Source organism: Lytechinus pictus, chromosome 1 (assembly GCF_037042905.1).
Source record: "Lytechinus pictus isolate F3 Inbred chromosome 1, Lp3.0, whole genome shotgun sequence".
Lineage (NCBI taxonomy): Eukaryota > Metazoa > Echinodermata > Echinoidea > Temnopleuroida > Toxopneustidae > Lytechinus > Lytechinus pictus.
In genome coordinates this window covers 32,508,848-32,524,264 of record NC_087245.1, presented here as the reverse complement: position 1 = coordinate 32,524,264, position 15,417 = coordinate 32,508,848, and the positions used below count along the sequence as shown (strand labels likewise).

The 15,417-nt window shown below is 37.0% G+C and overlaps 1 protein-coding gene across 1 annotated transcript; it reads left to right on the top strand.

Moving 5' to 3' along the window:
• Window positions 1-5,885: 5,885 nt before the first annotated feature.
• On the top strand, window positions 5,886-11,840 carry LOC129265903 (uncharacterized). Its single transcript, XM_064104281.1, has 4 exons — window positions 5,886-6,204; window positions 7,943-8,161; window positions 8,680-9,082; window positions 9,223-11,840. The coding sequence occupies exons 1-4, from the start codon at window positions 5,886-5,888 to the stop codon at window positions 9,734-9,736; spliced, it is 1,455 nt and encodes a 484-aa protein (XP_063960351.1). The 3' UTR covers window positions 9,737-11,840.
• The last annotated feature ends 3,577 nt before the right edge of the window (window positions 11,841-15,417 follow it).

The window sequence follows — 15,417 nt, the reverse complement described above, 5'->3', positions numbered from 1 at the left end:
ACTTTGTAAACTGTATCAAGAGAAAAACAATAAAACACATATAATATAACAATATATTTATTTAACAATATATATATATATATATATGTATATATTGTTATATTATATGTTTTTTTTTTTTTTTCTCTTGATACAGTTTACAAAGTAACAAATGTAATGATATAAATATATATATATATATATACATACATATAGTTAAATAAATATATATTGTTACATTTATATATATTTATATGTTGAATATATTTTAATATATACCGAAATTTTTCAATCTGATTGGCTGACACTAAATTTGTTGGAGAAATAATGTGCATTTGTTATTATAAGTCTTTGTGAAACAGGTAGACTAGCCAAGTTTGGGGTCTAGGTGGGAAGGGGGGGGGGGAATCGATGATGGGGATCTATATAACTCTTCTTCTTTTTTGGCAACCAGTCTTTTGACACAGCTGTGTATATACAATCCCGGTATACAATGTGTATTCTTTATTCTATCTGTCTAATATTATGCTGCAAAAAGTGTTTAAAAGTGAGCCATTTGATTTACTAAATAACTCGCGATTTTCAAAAATTTCCATTTGTCCATATATAGGCTAAGGCCGTTCATAACTACTGCAGCTGATTACTTTTCAACATAGGCCTAAGTGCGTTTTACGATAGATTTCATAAATAAGCATAGGCGGATCCAGCTTTTGGCGAAAGGGGGGGGGGGGCGCACTGCCGAGCGGCGTACATATTTTTGCACTTCACCGGCGCCATAAAAGAAAATGTTGAAAAAGGGGTAAAGTCTGACCCTGTCAAATGCTCTTTTCAAAATTTCTAGTCATGCCATTTTGCATGACCACACGCAGATAATATTTCCGGGGGGGGGGGGGCAAGACTCGAACTTATTTAAAAAAATAAAATAAAAACGATAGAGTAAACGGACCGAGCTGCTCAATGGGGCGATTTTTTTTTTACAAGTGTAAAAAGAAGTATTTGGTGCACATCTCACATTTGCACATTTTTCATAGTTTTCATGAAATGTTAAGGAAAAAAAAGTGTTTTTACAACAGCTGATCGGGAATTTGCCCCCCCCCCCATCCCCTTGCTGCGTACGACCATTCCCTGAAGTCCACATATCTCATTATAACAGAAAATATACATCAATTCTAACATATAATCTTTCTAAAACATATATAGAGAGAGATTTAACAACTTATTAAAGAAAGAAACAAGCAAAAAGTAACACAAATTATGCATGTTATGTGCGATTTCAAAATCTCATGTACTAACCCTTTTATTGCGATGAGGCCAATACTTTTGTATATTAATTGAGATACAAGTTTTTTTTTACTATATATATATATATATATATATATATATATATACACACACAGGGGCGTCGATCCTTTTTTCAGATTGGGGGGGGGGGGGGCAAAATCATGAATCAACTTTCCAAAGGCGCTCGATCACACAAAACAAACAAACTCACACACACATATGCATATATATATATATTTATTTATTTATATGACTCATGAGATAGAGACACATATCTCACCAACAAATTAATGCGAGCGCGAGCTGAAATTTTTTAGTATACTGACCTGAAAACAGGAAAAAGGTGCCTGTTTAGGACTGTTTGCAGTAACTCATGAGGAGGATACATATCTCACTACACAGATAATGCGAGTGCCGAGGGCGAGCTGAAATTTCTTTATATTCTGACCAGAAAGCTTGATATTCTAAGCATTTTTGGTACCAATGATTAAGATGGGTATCTAAAAAAACAATAGATGCGAGCGCGAAGCGCGAGCTGAAAATTTTTATATTCCAATCTGAAAAGCGGACAATTTGAGCATGATTTTAAATAAAGAACGAGTTGTGTAGCTCAATCTCGCTTGCTGATTTATGTGTAACATTACCATCTTATTTCATGTTTGCAAATGCGGAATCATGGGGGGGGGGGGCAAAACGATATGTTTGCCCCCCCCCAATATTTTCATTGGTGGGGCGATCGCCCCCTGCCCCCCCCCCCCAGGATCGACGCCTCTGTATATACAATGATACTACATCATGAATCATTTGGAATACATCACCAATCCAGGTTTATATATTATCATTCAATTTTCATGTACATGATGTATATGCCTATATACAGAATTTGGTATTTATATATATTGTGACGCTTTTCACTAAATATAATGCAATTTGTAATGATGAGTAATTTTTATCTAATTATTTTGATGAAACTGGATATAATGCTGAAGACCTGAATTCAGAAAGAGATCCTTCAAGACAGAGCTTTTGAAATAGTTCTCCAGTTTTACAGGTATCGTTATCTTTGTTTTTAACTTCTTCCTGAGTGATCAGATGAATAATATTTAACTTACTGGAAGATGAAAATAAATCAAATTTTGTGGCGTAAACATTTAAACGTTAAAACAAAAGTATTGACAAACTGTATTTATACATTGAAAATAATATTTAGTGGTTTAAGGTCTAACGAATATACGTCTGGTTGCGTAATTATACACTCCCGGTATTAGCAACGGGTTTTAGCAAAGTTTTGGACTAAAATATCGAATCATCTTCATAAAACACTATAGTAGCTGTCTTACACTAAAGGCCATAGAGGTGGCACAATGTGGAATGTGTAAAGAAGAAAAGTGACTGACATTTTTTTTTATTAAAGCATTGGAAAATAAGATCAAAATTAAAGGATTTGCTCTACACTTTTGAATGATTCTGGGATTTTTTAAATAACAAATTAAAGATTTCATGACATCTGTGGGCAACTGCCCCGCCCCAGTCCACTCTGTACATGCTGTAAGGGCATGCGATAAGCTTTGTTATTCGTTATGACCATTCAACAATAAAATGTATAACCAGGTGCCGCTGATCATTCTTGACCGGCGCCGATCTAGATTTGGTTGGCAATAGGCCCTTCTTCATTATTCTACCGGCGCCTATTTATTGGAACCCGGGGACGCCGATTATTCTTGACCGGCGCCGATTCAAATTTAGGTGGCGCCGGTTAAGACAAAAGCAGCGCCGATTTGTCTTGACCGGCGCCGATTTAGAACAAGTAGTGCTGATTATTTTTACCGACGTCACGTAAGATTCAGGCAGCGGCAATTCATAATCGACTGGCGCCGATTTAGAACCAGGAGGCGCCGATTATTCTTGACTGGCGCCGATTTTTTTAACCAGGTGGTGCTGATTATTCTTGTCCGGCGCCGATTTAGATTTAGGTGGAGCTGATTATTCTTGATCGGCGCCGGTTAAGACTCAGGCAGCGCTGATTTTTCTTTACCGGCGCCGATCTATAACCAGATGGCGCTGATTATTCTTGGTGTTATTATTGATGATAATTTGTTATGGTGCAATCATGTTGACTATGTATGTAGAAAAGTATTTGCAGGACTTGCCATGCTCAGAAGAGTCAAACCATATGTTGGTGAAGCTTCAATGAAATTATTATATGTATGCCTCATTCAAACACAAATGGATTACTCTTGTGAAATTTGGGGGAATAGATATTTAGGTCAAAGTGATAAGTTGACTAAATTGCAAAAGAGGGCAGCAAGACTTATTTTAAACTGTAATATATACACCCCCTCTAATGAAATGTTTACTCGTTTAAGATGGATGCCTTTTAAGAAAAGAGTAGAATACTTCAGGTGTATATTTATTTATAAATGTCTTCATGACTTATCAGCAGATTGTTTTAAAAATGTTTTTAAAGAAATTTCTAAAGTTCATAATGTAAATACTCGACAAAGTGCTCATCATGATATAGTTATAGGTAAATGCCGTACTGATTATTATACAACTGCTTTATATTATGATGGCTGCGTTCTATGGAATAGTCTCCCACAAAGTGTTAAAAATGTTAAAACCCTCAATAATTTCAAACTCTCTGTTCAAAGACATTTCCTCAATCTTGCCTAGGCTGATCAACTGGGATGCAATACCATTCCCCTTTCAGGACTGATGCTATAAACTATCATCTCTTTTTTGATATATTACTTTATATAATACTGTTATCACTTTATACGTCTGTATTTTAACAATAGCATATGGACTGATGATTGTATATGTATTATCACCATTGATTGTTTTTAATTGTATATAATTGTATTGTTTGTTATCCAGGGCCTCATGGAAGATCAACTTTTGTTGAATGAGCTACCCTGGTGAAATATGAATAAATAAATAAATAATAAAATAAAAAAATTCTTGTCCGGCGCCGATTTAGATTTAGGTGGCGCTGATTATTCTTGATTGGCGCCAGTTATATGCAGGCAGCGCACTGCTGATTATTTTCAACCGGCGAAGTTGTTGGGAAAAGGGTAATTAAAAGAAAAGATAAGGAAGATGATATGATTGTGCTTTGCTGGGGTATTGTCTTTCCTTTACTGTTACTAATATTATATCAGTGTATAATTTTTTTAAGTGGCTTCTTTTCTTTCCTCTATTTTTATTTTTTCAAGCGGCGCCTTTTCTTTCTTTTACTTTTCTTTTATTTTTTTTGAGCGGCGGCTTCGGCGCCGCTCAAATATTAGGGGGGCGCGCGCCCCCTGTGCCCCCCCCCCCTGGATCCGCCACTGAATGCATAGATGTTTTCATCATGAGTGTCCCCTTTTCCGGCTTCCTTCCTACTTTACTAAATGATGTGAAAAATAATGCCTCAATATTTGGAGACGTATAGGGCAGGGTTAGCATTTTTCGTCCACGGAGGGCGGGTGTGACTCTTCGGGGCCTTTGATTGTGACTAAGATTATATTTAATGAAGCTCTATATCGAGGGAGTAAACCGAGGATATGCTGAATCACTCATCAAAAGTGAAAGGGAGCTTGTGACTTTTCGATAGTGATATTGAAGATTTTATGCATGATTTGATTTTTTGTCTATGCAGTCCCCCCCCCCCCTTATGTTCATTTTGCCAGCATAGACATATGTAGATTTTACATGCGAAAGGGACTAAATCCACTTTTGCCCATTCTCCATAGATCAACCTTTTTTATTTCTCCAAAATGTGTTTCCATTCAGGAAGATTGCGTTAAAAGTCATTAATGTAGGTACAAAAATGAAAACTAAAAACAAAATGAAAATTAATTCCAAATTGTTGCTTTATCAGGCAAAGCTGTACACATAACAGTTAACCATTTCGACATCTAAACTGACAATCGGAAGGGTATAGGGACATAGTTTATGTCACAACAAAACCATTAAAACGGCCATCGAGAAAGAAAAATTGTGATCGGACTTTCTTGACATTACCAAGGGTGTAGGTCAGATAGTATTATTATCACGTTTTGTGTACTCCGCGTATCCGTATACATAATACCCCCGGGACATAATAGCCCTTGATGTGGAGGTGCCCGCGGGCCCCTAAATGTGGATTTTTAGCTCATTATTATCATGACTATCCCCTCCCCTCCTCGCTCCCCGCCACACCTAGGACCGGATTCACTTTACGCCAATGACATGAATGCCAGGCATGAATGATGAATAGGGAATGATGAACAGAGTAATGATTTTACAGTTTCGGTCATTAGAAGACATTATAATGGATGGTTTCTATCATATTAGGCTGTATACTCTATATCCATAAAATGCGACAATGGCTGATGCTGGAATCAAATTTATGACATGCACGGGAGGACAAGCTATTGATAAATTTGGGGGTGGAAACCGAACTGAACTAACCAGATCCATTATCGTACCACTAGCGATATACATTGAAACAAACCCACAACGTCTTCTAGCTGGGAATGTCGCGAACAAATAACATGAGTGCAATAACGAAATGGACACGTTTGATCGAGACCAGCCTCCAGTTGTTGGGTATCTTTTACCCCCGCCCTATCACAATCAAGACGAAATGCGACCAATGCGTGATGTGGGAAGGTCGAGGAGGTGGGGTAGACGATTACGATGACGACGACGCTAGCAGGGATTCGCACGATGACGGTAGAGTACCCAACGTTTTCGACAAAGATTTTGTCTCACCTTTTGAAATCCGTGGTTGCAACGGCTCGCCTTTGCCTACTCGAGTCCGTGGTCGCGGTCGAGATCGAGCGAGTTCTCACTCTCAGTGTACCAATGGCCAAGAAATCGGAGGCAGCGCGCAACGATCATCACGTTCTGTGGAATGTGAAGTTTGTAAGAGTATGGCTTGGGACGGCGATGCTAGGCCTCTTCCGACAAGTGAAACAGGTAAGCGTGCATGCCGTGGTGTGGGGGTATACCCAATATTGTTGTGTGTCCGGACAATCGATTTTAAAACGACCATTTGAAAATGTTAACAAGCAAAGTTTCATCAATTTTTAGTGCAATGCCTTAGGCAATATTATAAAGAACAGAACTGAAATAAATTACATCTCGATCTATGCCTATTGAATTTATATTTTTTGTGCAATCCAAAGCAAAAAAAAAAGATTTTTCAAAATTTTAAAGTATCTGGACACCCGGCCCCCATCCCACCAGCATTATATTAATGGATCCTCATAGCCTTCTCCCAAAACATTATAAGTTAAATCATTATCATGTTGATTTTTTTCCTTATTTTGCCATCGTCCCCACCATCAACACAAATATTCAGAATTATGGCAGCCAACGACATCGTCACTATCCTAGCACCACAACCACTATCATCGTATTTTCAGTCTCGCCCATGGGCGGATATCCCAGGGGGGACAAGGGGGACGCGTCCCCCTACCCAAAATAGTAGGGGGGACACAATATCAAATGTCCCCCCTACTAATTTTGTTTTTTTATGATGGAAGGATATACATTATTCAAAATCGAAATAAGACATGTATTTTGGACGAGATGACCTTACTTTTTGGGGTGATAACCTCTTTTTTTTTTTTGCTTATCAAATTTTCCAGCCCCTTGTCCCCCCCCCCTTACCTTTGGGGAGAGATTTCCGCCCTTGGCCTCGCCATAACCTTCACCATCACTGCCATGACTGTCATCGTCATTTTTACAATCTGAACATTGTCCCCATCACGCAAGCTTTGAGTAAACGCTCGTAGTGGTCATATAATGATACAATGAAATCGTTTTCATTATTTACTATCCGTTTACATGATCATTTAATTCTTTCAATGCATGCCCACACGTCTCCAAAGAAAAAAAATCCTATCCTCACAATAGAAGGCAATATTGCATCAATCAATTAATTCTCAGCTCAGTGGCGTGATAAGCGAAAAACATTTCATGATCTCATATGGTGTTTTTTTTTAATGAAAATCTAATTTTGTGAAAAATTTGGACATCATACAAAAATAATTGATCTTACTACCTTTTCTTATTCTTTCTTTTTCCATCTTCTTTTCTTTTCCTTGGGAAAATTTTTGCGGGTATTGTCCCCTAAGCGCGCCCCCATCTGGATGTCATTATTTAGGTGTGGATAAGATATTATGATATATTATTTTAACTGTAATAGTAGCATCTTTCGGTGATCCATTCTGGAAGGCAAGAAGAGATAAACCCACAAGAACATAATAATGCCATCGAGGTCATTTTATCCGATTGCAAATATAACGATCTCTTGCACAGTTTTCATGGATGTTTCTGCAAAATTGTTTCACAAAATGACTGTTTGGACAATTTCTAAACGGCACGTACCCCTCCCTTCAGTTCATAATAATAATAATAATAATCCGCTTTTATATAGCGCTTAATACATCGGAACGACGTCTCTAAGCGCTTTACAGACATATTATGGCTATATTCATGGCTATAAGCATTATTTATTCCTTACATCCTTTTCGCTACACATAGTTTATTATAATTTTTTGCAAGGACATTATACACATTTAATTCTTCCCGGAACAGCTTATGTAAATTGACCAATTCAGTCTCTACTGTTGCTCATCCTTTTTTTTTACCAATAAATGAACAAATAAAATGACTTTGTGACCCGTCAAATCTCTTCTTACACTTTCAGGCCATGGTCCTAGGCACCGTTACATTGGAAGTCTCGTCTCTTTTGTTACCATGACAATCCTAACGGCGGCCACCTTATATCTTGTTGCGATCTATATTACGAAGTATTTCGGCAAGAAAGACCAGATCATGCACCTAACGTCGTATTTCTCATTCCTTGGTATTATAGGATCTGTTCCCCTCATTTGCTTCTATTCTCACCTTGTACATCTCTTCAATGGTAAGTCTTAATATTCCGCTTTTTTTTTTCAATAACACATACATGATTGTGTATGTTGACCAGAAATATTGTAATTACGATAGGACTTCAAGTGGGCCCTATATTACCCCTCCCCCTCCATTCCCCCTCGATCTCCAGTTTGCCAATGTAGACTTTGTTTTTTCTTAATGGATGATTAGATAATTTGCTGATGATGTTAGAATTTATCATCATCATTGCCGTCGTCGTAGTCATCATAATCATCATTATCAACATCATAATCCAAATCATCATCATCATAATCATCATCATTATCATCATCAATCATCATCATCATGGAAGACTGCTGATCAGCCGTTGCAAAAAACTAAACCCCGACATAGATAAAAAGGGAATTCACAATAATTCAAATTATAACTACAATACGTCTATCATTTCCATTTAAGAGTTCAAGAGGTATATATGACTCTGAAGATCTCCATAGAGGGAAGAGAATACAAACAATAATAATTAAAATTATGATACTTTAATAATTTAAGCGTTGGATTTTGCTCTTGACATGAAAGGTAATCGGAGTCCTTCCCAATCAAGCAACGAGATCAAGCCCCAACTACGGAGTTGGCCAACGATCCTCCATCAGGACTACGTCATGCGCAGACTCCAGTATCTGTCCAATGCATCCACACGAAGTCGTGGTCGATCACCAGACGGCACCTGGTTCATTGTTGCTGGCTGTGTATGGATTATGATCGATGCCGCCATCAAGATCGCATTCGGTTCCCTCGTCGAACACAGTCATGGTCCTTGGGAATTCCAATCGACGCTCGAGTCTTTCTTATTCCTCGTTTTCGTCGCTTTCTGTGCCTTTCTGTTCCTCATGAGGAAATCGTTTGAAAACGAGATGGAGGTCGACCTCGCTTTTATCGTCAAACATAAGAAAAGGTAAGAATCATTTTTGTAATTATTTTTTTCATTTTGTCGTAGACCTAGGTGTGTAGGATTGTAATCGCGAAACAAACACCGGTGTACTTGCGAGACCCGATCTATCACTTGTGCATTTTTTGTTATTTTCATTACTGTAGGTTGGATTTTTGCCGAGGGCGTCTATCCGAAACCTATCGTGACTTCCAAATCTTCAACTACGTAATTCATTACTGGATGTTGTTCACGGTCAACCTCGCAACTCTCGGGCTCGCTGTACACCTAAGCTGGAATTACCAAGCCTTGCACAACGCCAAAACAACACAAGAATACATCACCATCAATGTGATGAATGCAATCATATTTTCGGAGAAGATCATGGTTTTAATCCTTCCTCTGCTGGCGCTTCGTGGCATTAACCTCGCTCATCTTTGGCGTCATTTTCGACGCGCCTTGTCGTCGCTGCGCCAGTCAGAATATGATTTATGCATAGATGGCATGATACGTCATTTGGAAGACTTAAAGTGCTTTGGGGACTACAGCGGGGGCGCGGGCAATTTCAATACCCTCCTAACACTGGCTATTGGGTATTATGGCTTGAAGAATGGGTCACAAGACTGGAAATATTATTTCCTAGGCACGCCTGAAATCGGGTTAAACACACCAAAGCCCTAAACATTAAAGAGAAAGAAATTACGATTTTTTTATTTTTTATATATTTTTTTGGGGGGATAGCTGGTAAAAAATGTTTATTTCGATAAAAATGACTATTAATTGACTAAACTACAATTGCTAATTAAGCCAAACTATTCTCCTGTGTTCGCATTTTTTTTTCAAGTAGGCGAAATACTACTGCACGTAGGCTAACTTTCTCCAATAATCTGAACAAACAATGCCTCTGGCGTAAATCCGGTCAGAGCAGTTGGGGGATGATATCAACATATCCACCTTAAAATTCAAAATTTTGGGGACACCCCTCACCAACGGATATGTATATGGGGGTAAATAACCGTGTAGATATAATGCAATCATCATCGAGTTAAAGGCCTGCAATGATGTTTTTTCAATGGCTACATTGCAATGGATTTGTTGTGATACAAAGTGATGAATTACAGTCAATATCAGTATGCAAGCAAGCGAAGCGCAAGCTAATATTCAGTAGTTGGAAGACAAGATGGTGTTCAAAAATTTATTTCAAGTGGTGTGTAGTTATCACATCACTTGCAATGTATACGTAGGTATTTCCTGTAAATGTTTACACTAATACTTCCATCTTTATGCTGAAGGCTTATCGCGAATTTGTTTTCGACGGCTATATTGTAAAGGATTTGTTGGTATATACAGTAGTGAATGGCAGTAGGTGTCAATATGAGAACGAGCGAAGCGAGCGGGCTAGCAAATTTTCAATAGTTGGAAGACAGAATGATGACCAGGCATCGTCTTTCAATGGGTGTGTAATTATTGGAGAAATGTGGCGAGTGAGCGTGCCTTGAAAAAGTTGTTTCAGTTGTTTAGAATTAAATACATTAACAGAGGATGATGAGGGTAAATGATCAATAACTTAAACTTAAAGGTCAAGTCCACCCCAGGAAAATGCTGACTTGAATAAATAGAGGAAATTAATCTAGCATAGTACTGAAAATTTCATCAAAATCGGATGTAAAATAAGAAAGTTATGACATTTTCAAGTTTCGCTTATTTTTTTTCACAAAACAGTGATATGCACAACTAGGTGAGTCAGTCGATGATGTCCATCACTCAATATTTCTTTTGTTTTTTATTGTTTGAATTATACAATATTTCATTTTTTATAGATTTGACAATAAGGACCAACTTGACTGAACCTTATAGTATTAAACAATGCTAATTGCACATGTTCAGGGAGAAATTAATCTTTGTATCACTTGACAATGAGGAGAAAATTAGAATATTTCATATAATAAAATACAAAAGAAATAGTGAGTGGATGACGTCATAGTCTCCTCATTTGCATACTAGCCAGGATGTGCATATAACTGTTTTGTGAAATTAAGCGAAACTTTAAAATGTCATAACTTTCTTATTTCACATCCGATTTCGATGAAATTTTTAGTGTTATGCTTTTTTGATTTTTCTCTTTTTATTCAAATCAACTTTTTGTTAGGGTGGACTTGTCCTTTAAGAAGAAGGGAAAATAAATAAAAATAGCAAATACGGATTAAACGGTCGAGATTTTGTTCAATGAAAACTCATTAAAGGTCAGATGAGAATGAAAAAAATGGTATTATGATTATCGGGACCAAGCAGTGGCGTAATGAGCCAAAAATTTTGAGGATGCCAGATATGGTGTATCGGGCAAAATTTATATTATAAAAAAGTTGCGAGGGAGCGGAGCAAGCGAGCAAAAATTCCTCTCCCTTTTTTTCTTTCTTTCAAAGACTTGAATTCAAAAGGTGCATATATACTTTAATCTGATATGCAATTATGCAAATGAGTCGATGATGTAGTATTACCACAAGCACTACCGCCACCACCACCATCATCATGTCAACAACAAAACAACAAAAATCATCACCTCGCGCTTCGCACTCAAATATTCTGATAATGGTTACGAAAAGTAATTCATTTATATGTGTCAAAATTGTCACTACAACAAAATTGGAAAAAGAAATCATTTCACTTAGAAAAGTTTTAACAGAGAAAATATAATAAATGGTGTTCTCACAAGCATAGCGTAATGAACCAAAAAAAGAGGGGCCAGTCATAAAGCATGGAGCACAATTTATCAAAATCTTCGAGAGAGCGGCGAGCAAAAGAGGAATAACATTTTTAACACAAAAATCAAATTTGTGATAGATCTTTACATGAAATAATCAAAATTGAGGTATTATATTTCACAATTTTCCTTTACCTTTCCTTTTTTTAATTCTTTCTCTTTTCTCATATTTTTCTTTGTCGTGAAAAATTCGGGGGCATGCCCCCCCCCCCCCCCCCCCATCTGTACGTTTGTGATTATGCCGTGTTTTGTTTGAAAGGATGTAAACGTTAAATTGCTCATTTTTGGCCTTGTGATGACATTATTTTATTTCTCGTCATTGTAGGACTACGCGTTTAGTCATTTGAATAAAGAAAGAGTTAAAGGCCAATTCAGTTCTTGCAGGTCCTTTTATTGTAGGTCCCTGGTTCTCAACGGGTGAAGAAAAACAAAAACATTTAAGATTCCAAGACCCACCCGAAATATATTGGTTTACAGTGCACCTAATTGCTGCTGTGCACAGAGAGTGGTTTCAGATTTATTTTGTTTCTCTTTGATTGAGGCTGTGTTCCGAGGAGCCAGCAAGAAACGACCCTCAATTTTTGTTTTAACTTTTAGTTAACCACTCTCTGTAGTTTTATTATATCCACAGATGCGGTGAGTTTATTCAATATTCTTATCACTCTTTATTTCAGCTTTAAATTATTCTTGATCTAAAGGACTATTATGATAGTGAGTTGTACTCAAGACTTTGTCTTTGAAAATGAAAGAAACACCGATGCTTCTTGTCAGTCGGCTAGGCAAGACATATGTGATTGTCTTAAAGGGATGGTCCGGGCTGAAAGTATGTATAGCTTAATAAATAGAGTAGAATTCTCTGAGCAAAATACCGAAAATTTCATCAAAATCGGATAACAAAATTAATAACAAAGTTTTTGAATTTTAAAGTTTAGCAATATTTTGTGGAAACAGTCGTCATGAATATTCATTAGGTGGGCTGATGATGTCACATCCCCACTTGTTCTTTTGTATTTTATTATATGAAATTAGGTTTACTCAATTTTTTTCCTCCAAAAACTAGAAAAATTGGATTGACAACTGATTTAGTGCATTAGATATTTATTGATGCAACTTATTTCATTATAAGGGAGACATATTCACACAAGTATGAAATAAAGAAAAAAATTATGATTTTATGTAATGCATAAGAAAACGGAAAGTGGAGATGTGACATGATCAGCCCACCTAATGAATATTCATGACGACTGTTTTCACAAGATATTGCTAAACTTTAAACTTCAATAACTTTATTATTTGTCATCCGATTTTGATGAAATTTTCGGCATTTTGCTCAGTGAATTCTACTCTATGTATTAGGATATAAATATTTTCAGCCCGGACCATCCCTTTAATTAATTATCTCAAGTATACTATGTACAGTGTTGGGATGAGTGCTTGTTTGATAATTTTCAGAAGTGACTTTGTGTTGACTTTATAAGGACTGATTCAATTTACTGAGAAATTATTAATAGTGTACATTTTGTCTATGCACAATGAATAACAAGAAAGACGGGTACTAAAACAATGATTATTAATAAAAAATATTTGAAAATGTTGAAACTTTAGAATATTCAATTTTGGATAATGGGATATTATTAAATTTTCAAGGGTCTTTTGGTCAGGAAGATGTTACTAATGAGCAGTACGTCTTTGTTGGGGCTATGCTTTAAGGCTTCAGCAATCCTGATAACTGAATTTTAGCTTTACTGACAGCTTCTGGGTGCATCGTCACACCGCGCCAAGTTTCGATGACGTCATTCTTCGACACACTTCGTCATTCTTCGTTATTCTTCGACATTCGGCATTCTTCGTTTTCCTTCGGCATTCGTCGTTTTACGCCATCAGTCATCGATATTAATTTCCAATCAACTCTTTGGTCTCCATCTTCATTTAAATCATATGGACATTTGGACTGAATCCGCAAACAATCAGAGAAGTCCTTTGATTTGATAATCATCCCCTAAATGATGTTCGGAACGTTCTTTTCTCCAATTCCATATTGAATATTTTCTCATTCCATATTGACTTCTTAACTCATAAAATGAAACTAATTTTGAATAACAAGAAAATTCAATATATTTTGTCATGAAATTATGTTGAATAACATTGAAATGAATATGATTCGAAAATCGAAATCATACAGTTTGTAATAAACAACTTTAAACCGGAATGTTTATTGTGCAGTGAAGTTACTGTGTTCGTTGACTACGTCTTAGTTCACTTTAAACAAGGATGCTTGTATATGACAGGTTATTTCTTTGATTTGGGCTGAATGTAGTCAAATCTTTAGGTTTTATTATTTATGACAGCTATTGTCAAGCTTTTTCAGGTCGGAGTATCAATACTTTTTCTGCACGCGCTTCGCGCTAGCATTATTTGGTTGGTGAGATTTGTATTCTCCTCATGAGTAACTGCACACAGTTCCAAACAGGTCCCTTTTCGGATCAGTGTATTTTAAAAAAATCAGTCCAGGCGCTTCGCGTCAAGTTAGATACACATCTTGGTCTTAATTAAGAAAATGCTCAGAATGTACAATATTCAGGTCTGATCACACAATATATCCACAAATTTGTACTAGTATAACTACTAGTACCTAAAACTTCAGTCTTTACTTTAGAGAGGATGACTCTGTCAAAAAAGAAAAGCTTTCAGGGGCTAAGCGGGGAAATAGAACTGTTCGTAGTTACATCATGGACAATTTTGGTCAAATGACCTTTCATTTTCTTTCATTATGAGAGGCAGATTTCAAAGCAAGATATTACGTAAGCATGCCTTACATAGCAGGATGAAGAAATTGAGTAGACCAGGTGACTAGATTAGCACACTTATGAACCCTTTATGAAGGTATTTGTTGATTTCTACTTTGAATGCATATTATAGCATGTTGCACAATGTACTTGGCAAACTGTGAAATACCAGGCGTTCGTGGACGCATTGTTGTTTTTTGTGGATGTAAATGAAAAACATGATCAAAAGAAAATATGAATAATCAAGGCATCAAAGTTGGTGCTTATGTCATTAAATTTTAAACCACCATGTCACTTTAGTACCAATGGCCTTCCTCTGATCATGCGCAGAAAGGAACTACGAACTGGCTTATTTGGATGAAAAATTTCTCCCTCCCGTTAGTGGCGAAGATGGGACCCGCCCCTCCATTATGACCACCTTCAATATAAACACTCAACATCATCATCTCCATTATAACCAGGGCGACGTCGGGGAATTGGATTGGGGGCAAGACGGCCTTTTTTTTATCTGGTATAAATTACAGAGGTGATAAAGCGTAACAACCCCAAGACCTCGTATGCCTGTTTTTATATACGCGTCTTTTGCATTTTCTTCAGATTTCTTTTCCTTTTTTATAACTTGAAAAAACCCATAAGGCGAGGTCCCCCATGCATGCCCCTCCTGCGGCGCCGCCACTGACCACAATCATCAACATCATCGCCATTATAATCACCCCACCCTCACTATTCATTGTCATCAAGACCACCGTCATCTCCAGCACAACCAACTACCCAATTGCCACAGGGGTCGGTGGAGGAGGGGGGCATTGCCAAGA

What these genes read in the sequence shown, in the direction of transcription:
- LOC129265903 (XM_064104281.1), top strand. Translation starts at nt 5,886, where the DNA reads ATGTGGGAAGGTCGAGGAGGTGGGGTAGACGATTACGATGACGACGAC. An exon ending in CCTTGTACATCTCTTCAATG is followed by an intron (nt 8,162 to 8,679) that starts GTAAGTCTTAAT and finishes TAATAATTTAAG; the next exon opens with CGTTGGATTTTGCTCTTGAC. An exon ending in ATCGTCAAACATAAGAAAAG is followed by an intron (nt 9,083 to 9,222) that starts GTAAGAATCATT and finishes TCATTACTGTAG; the next exon opens with GTTGGATTTTTGCCGAGGGC.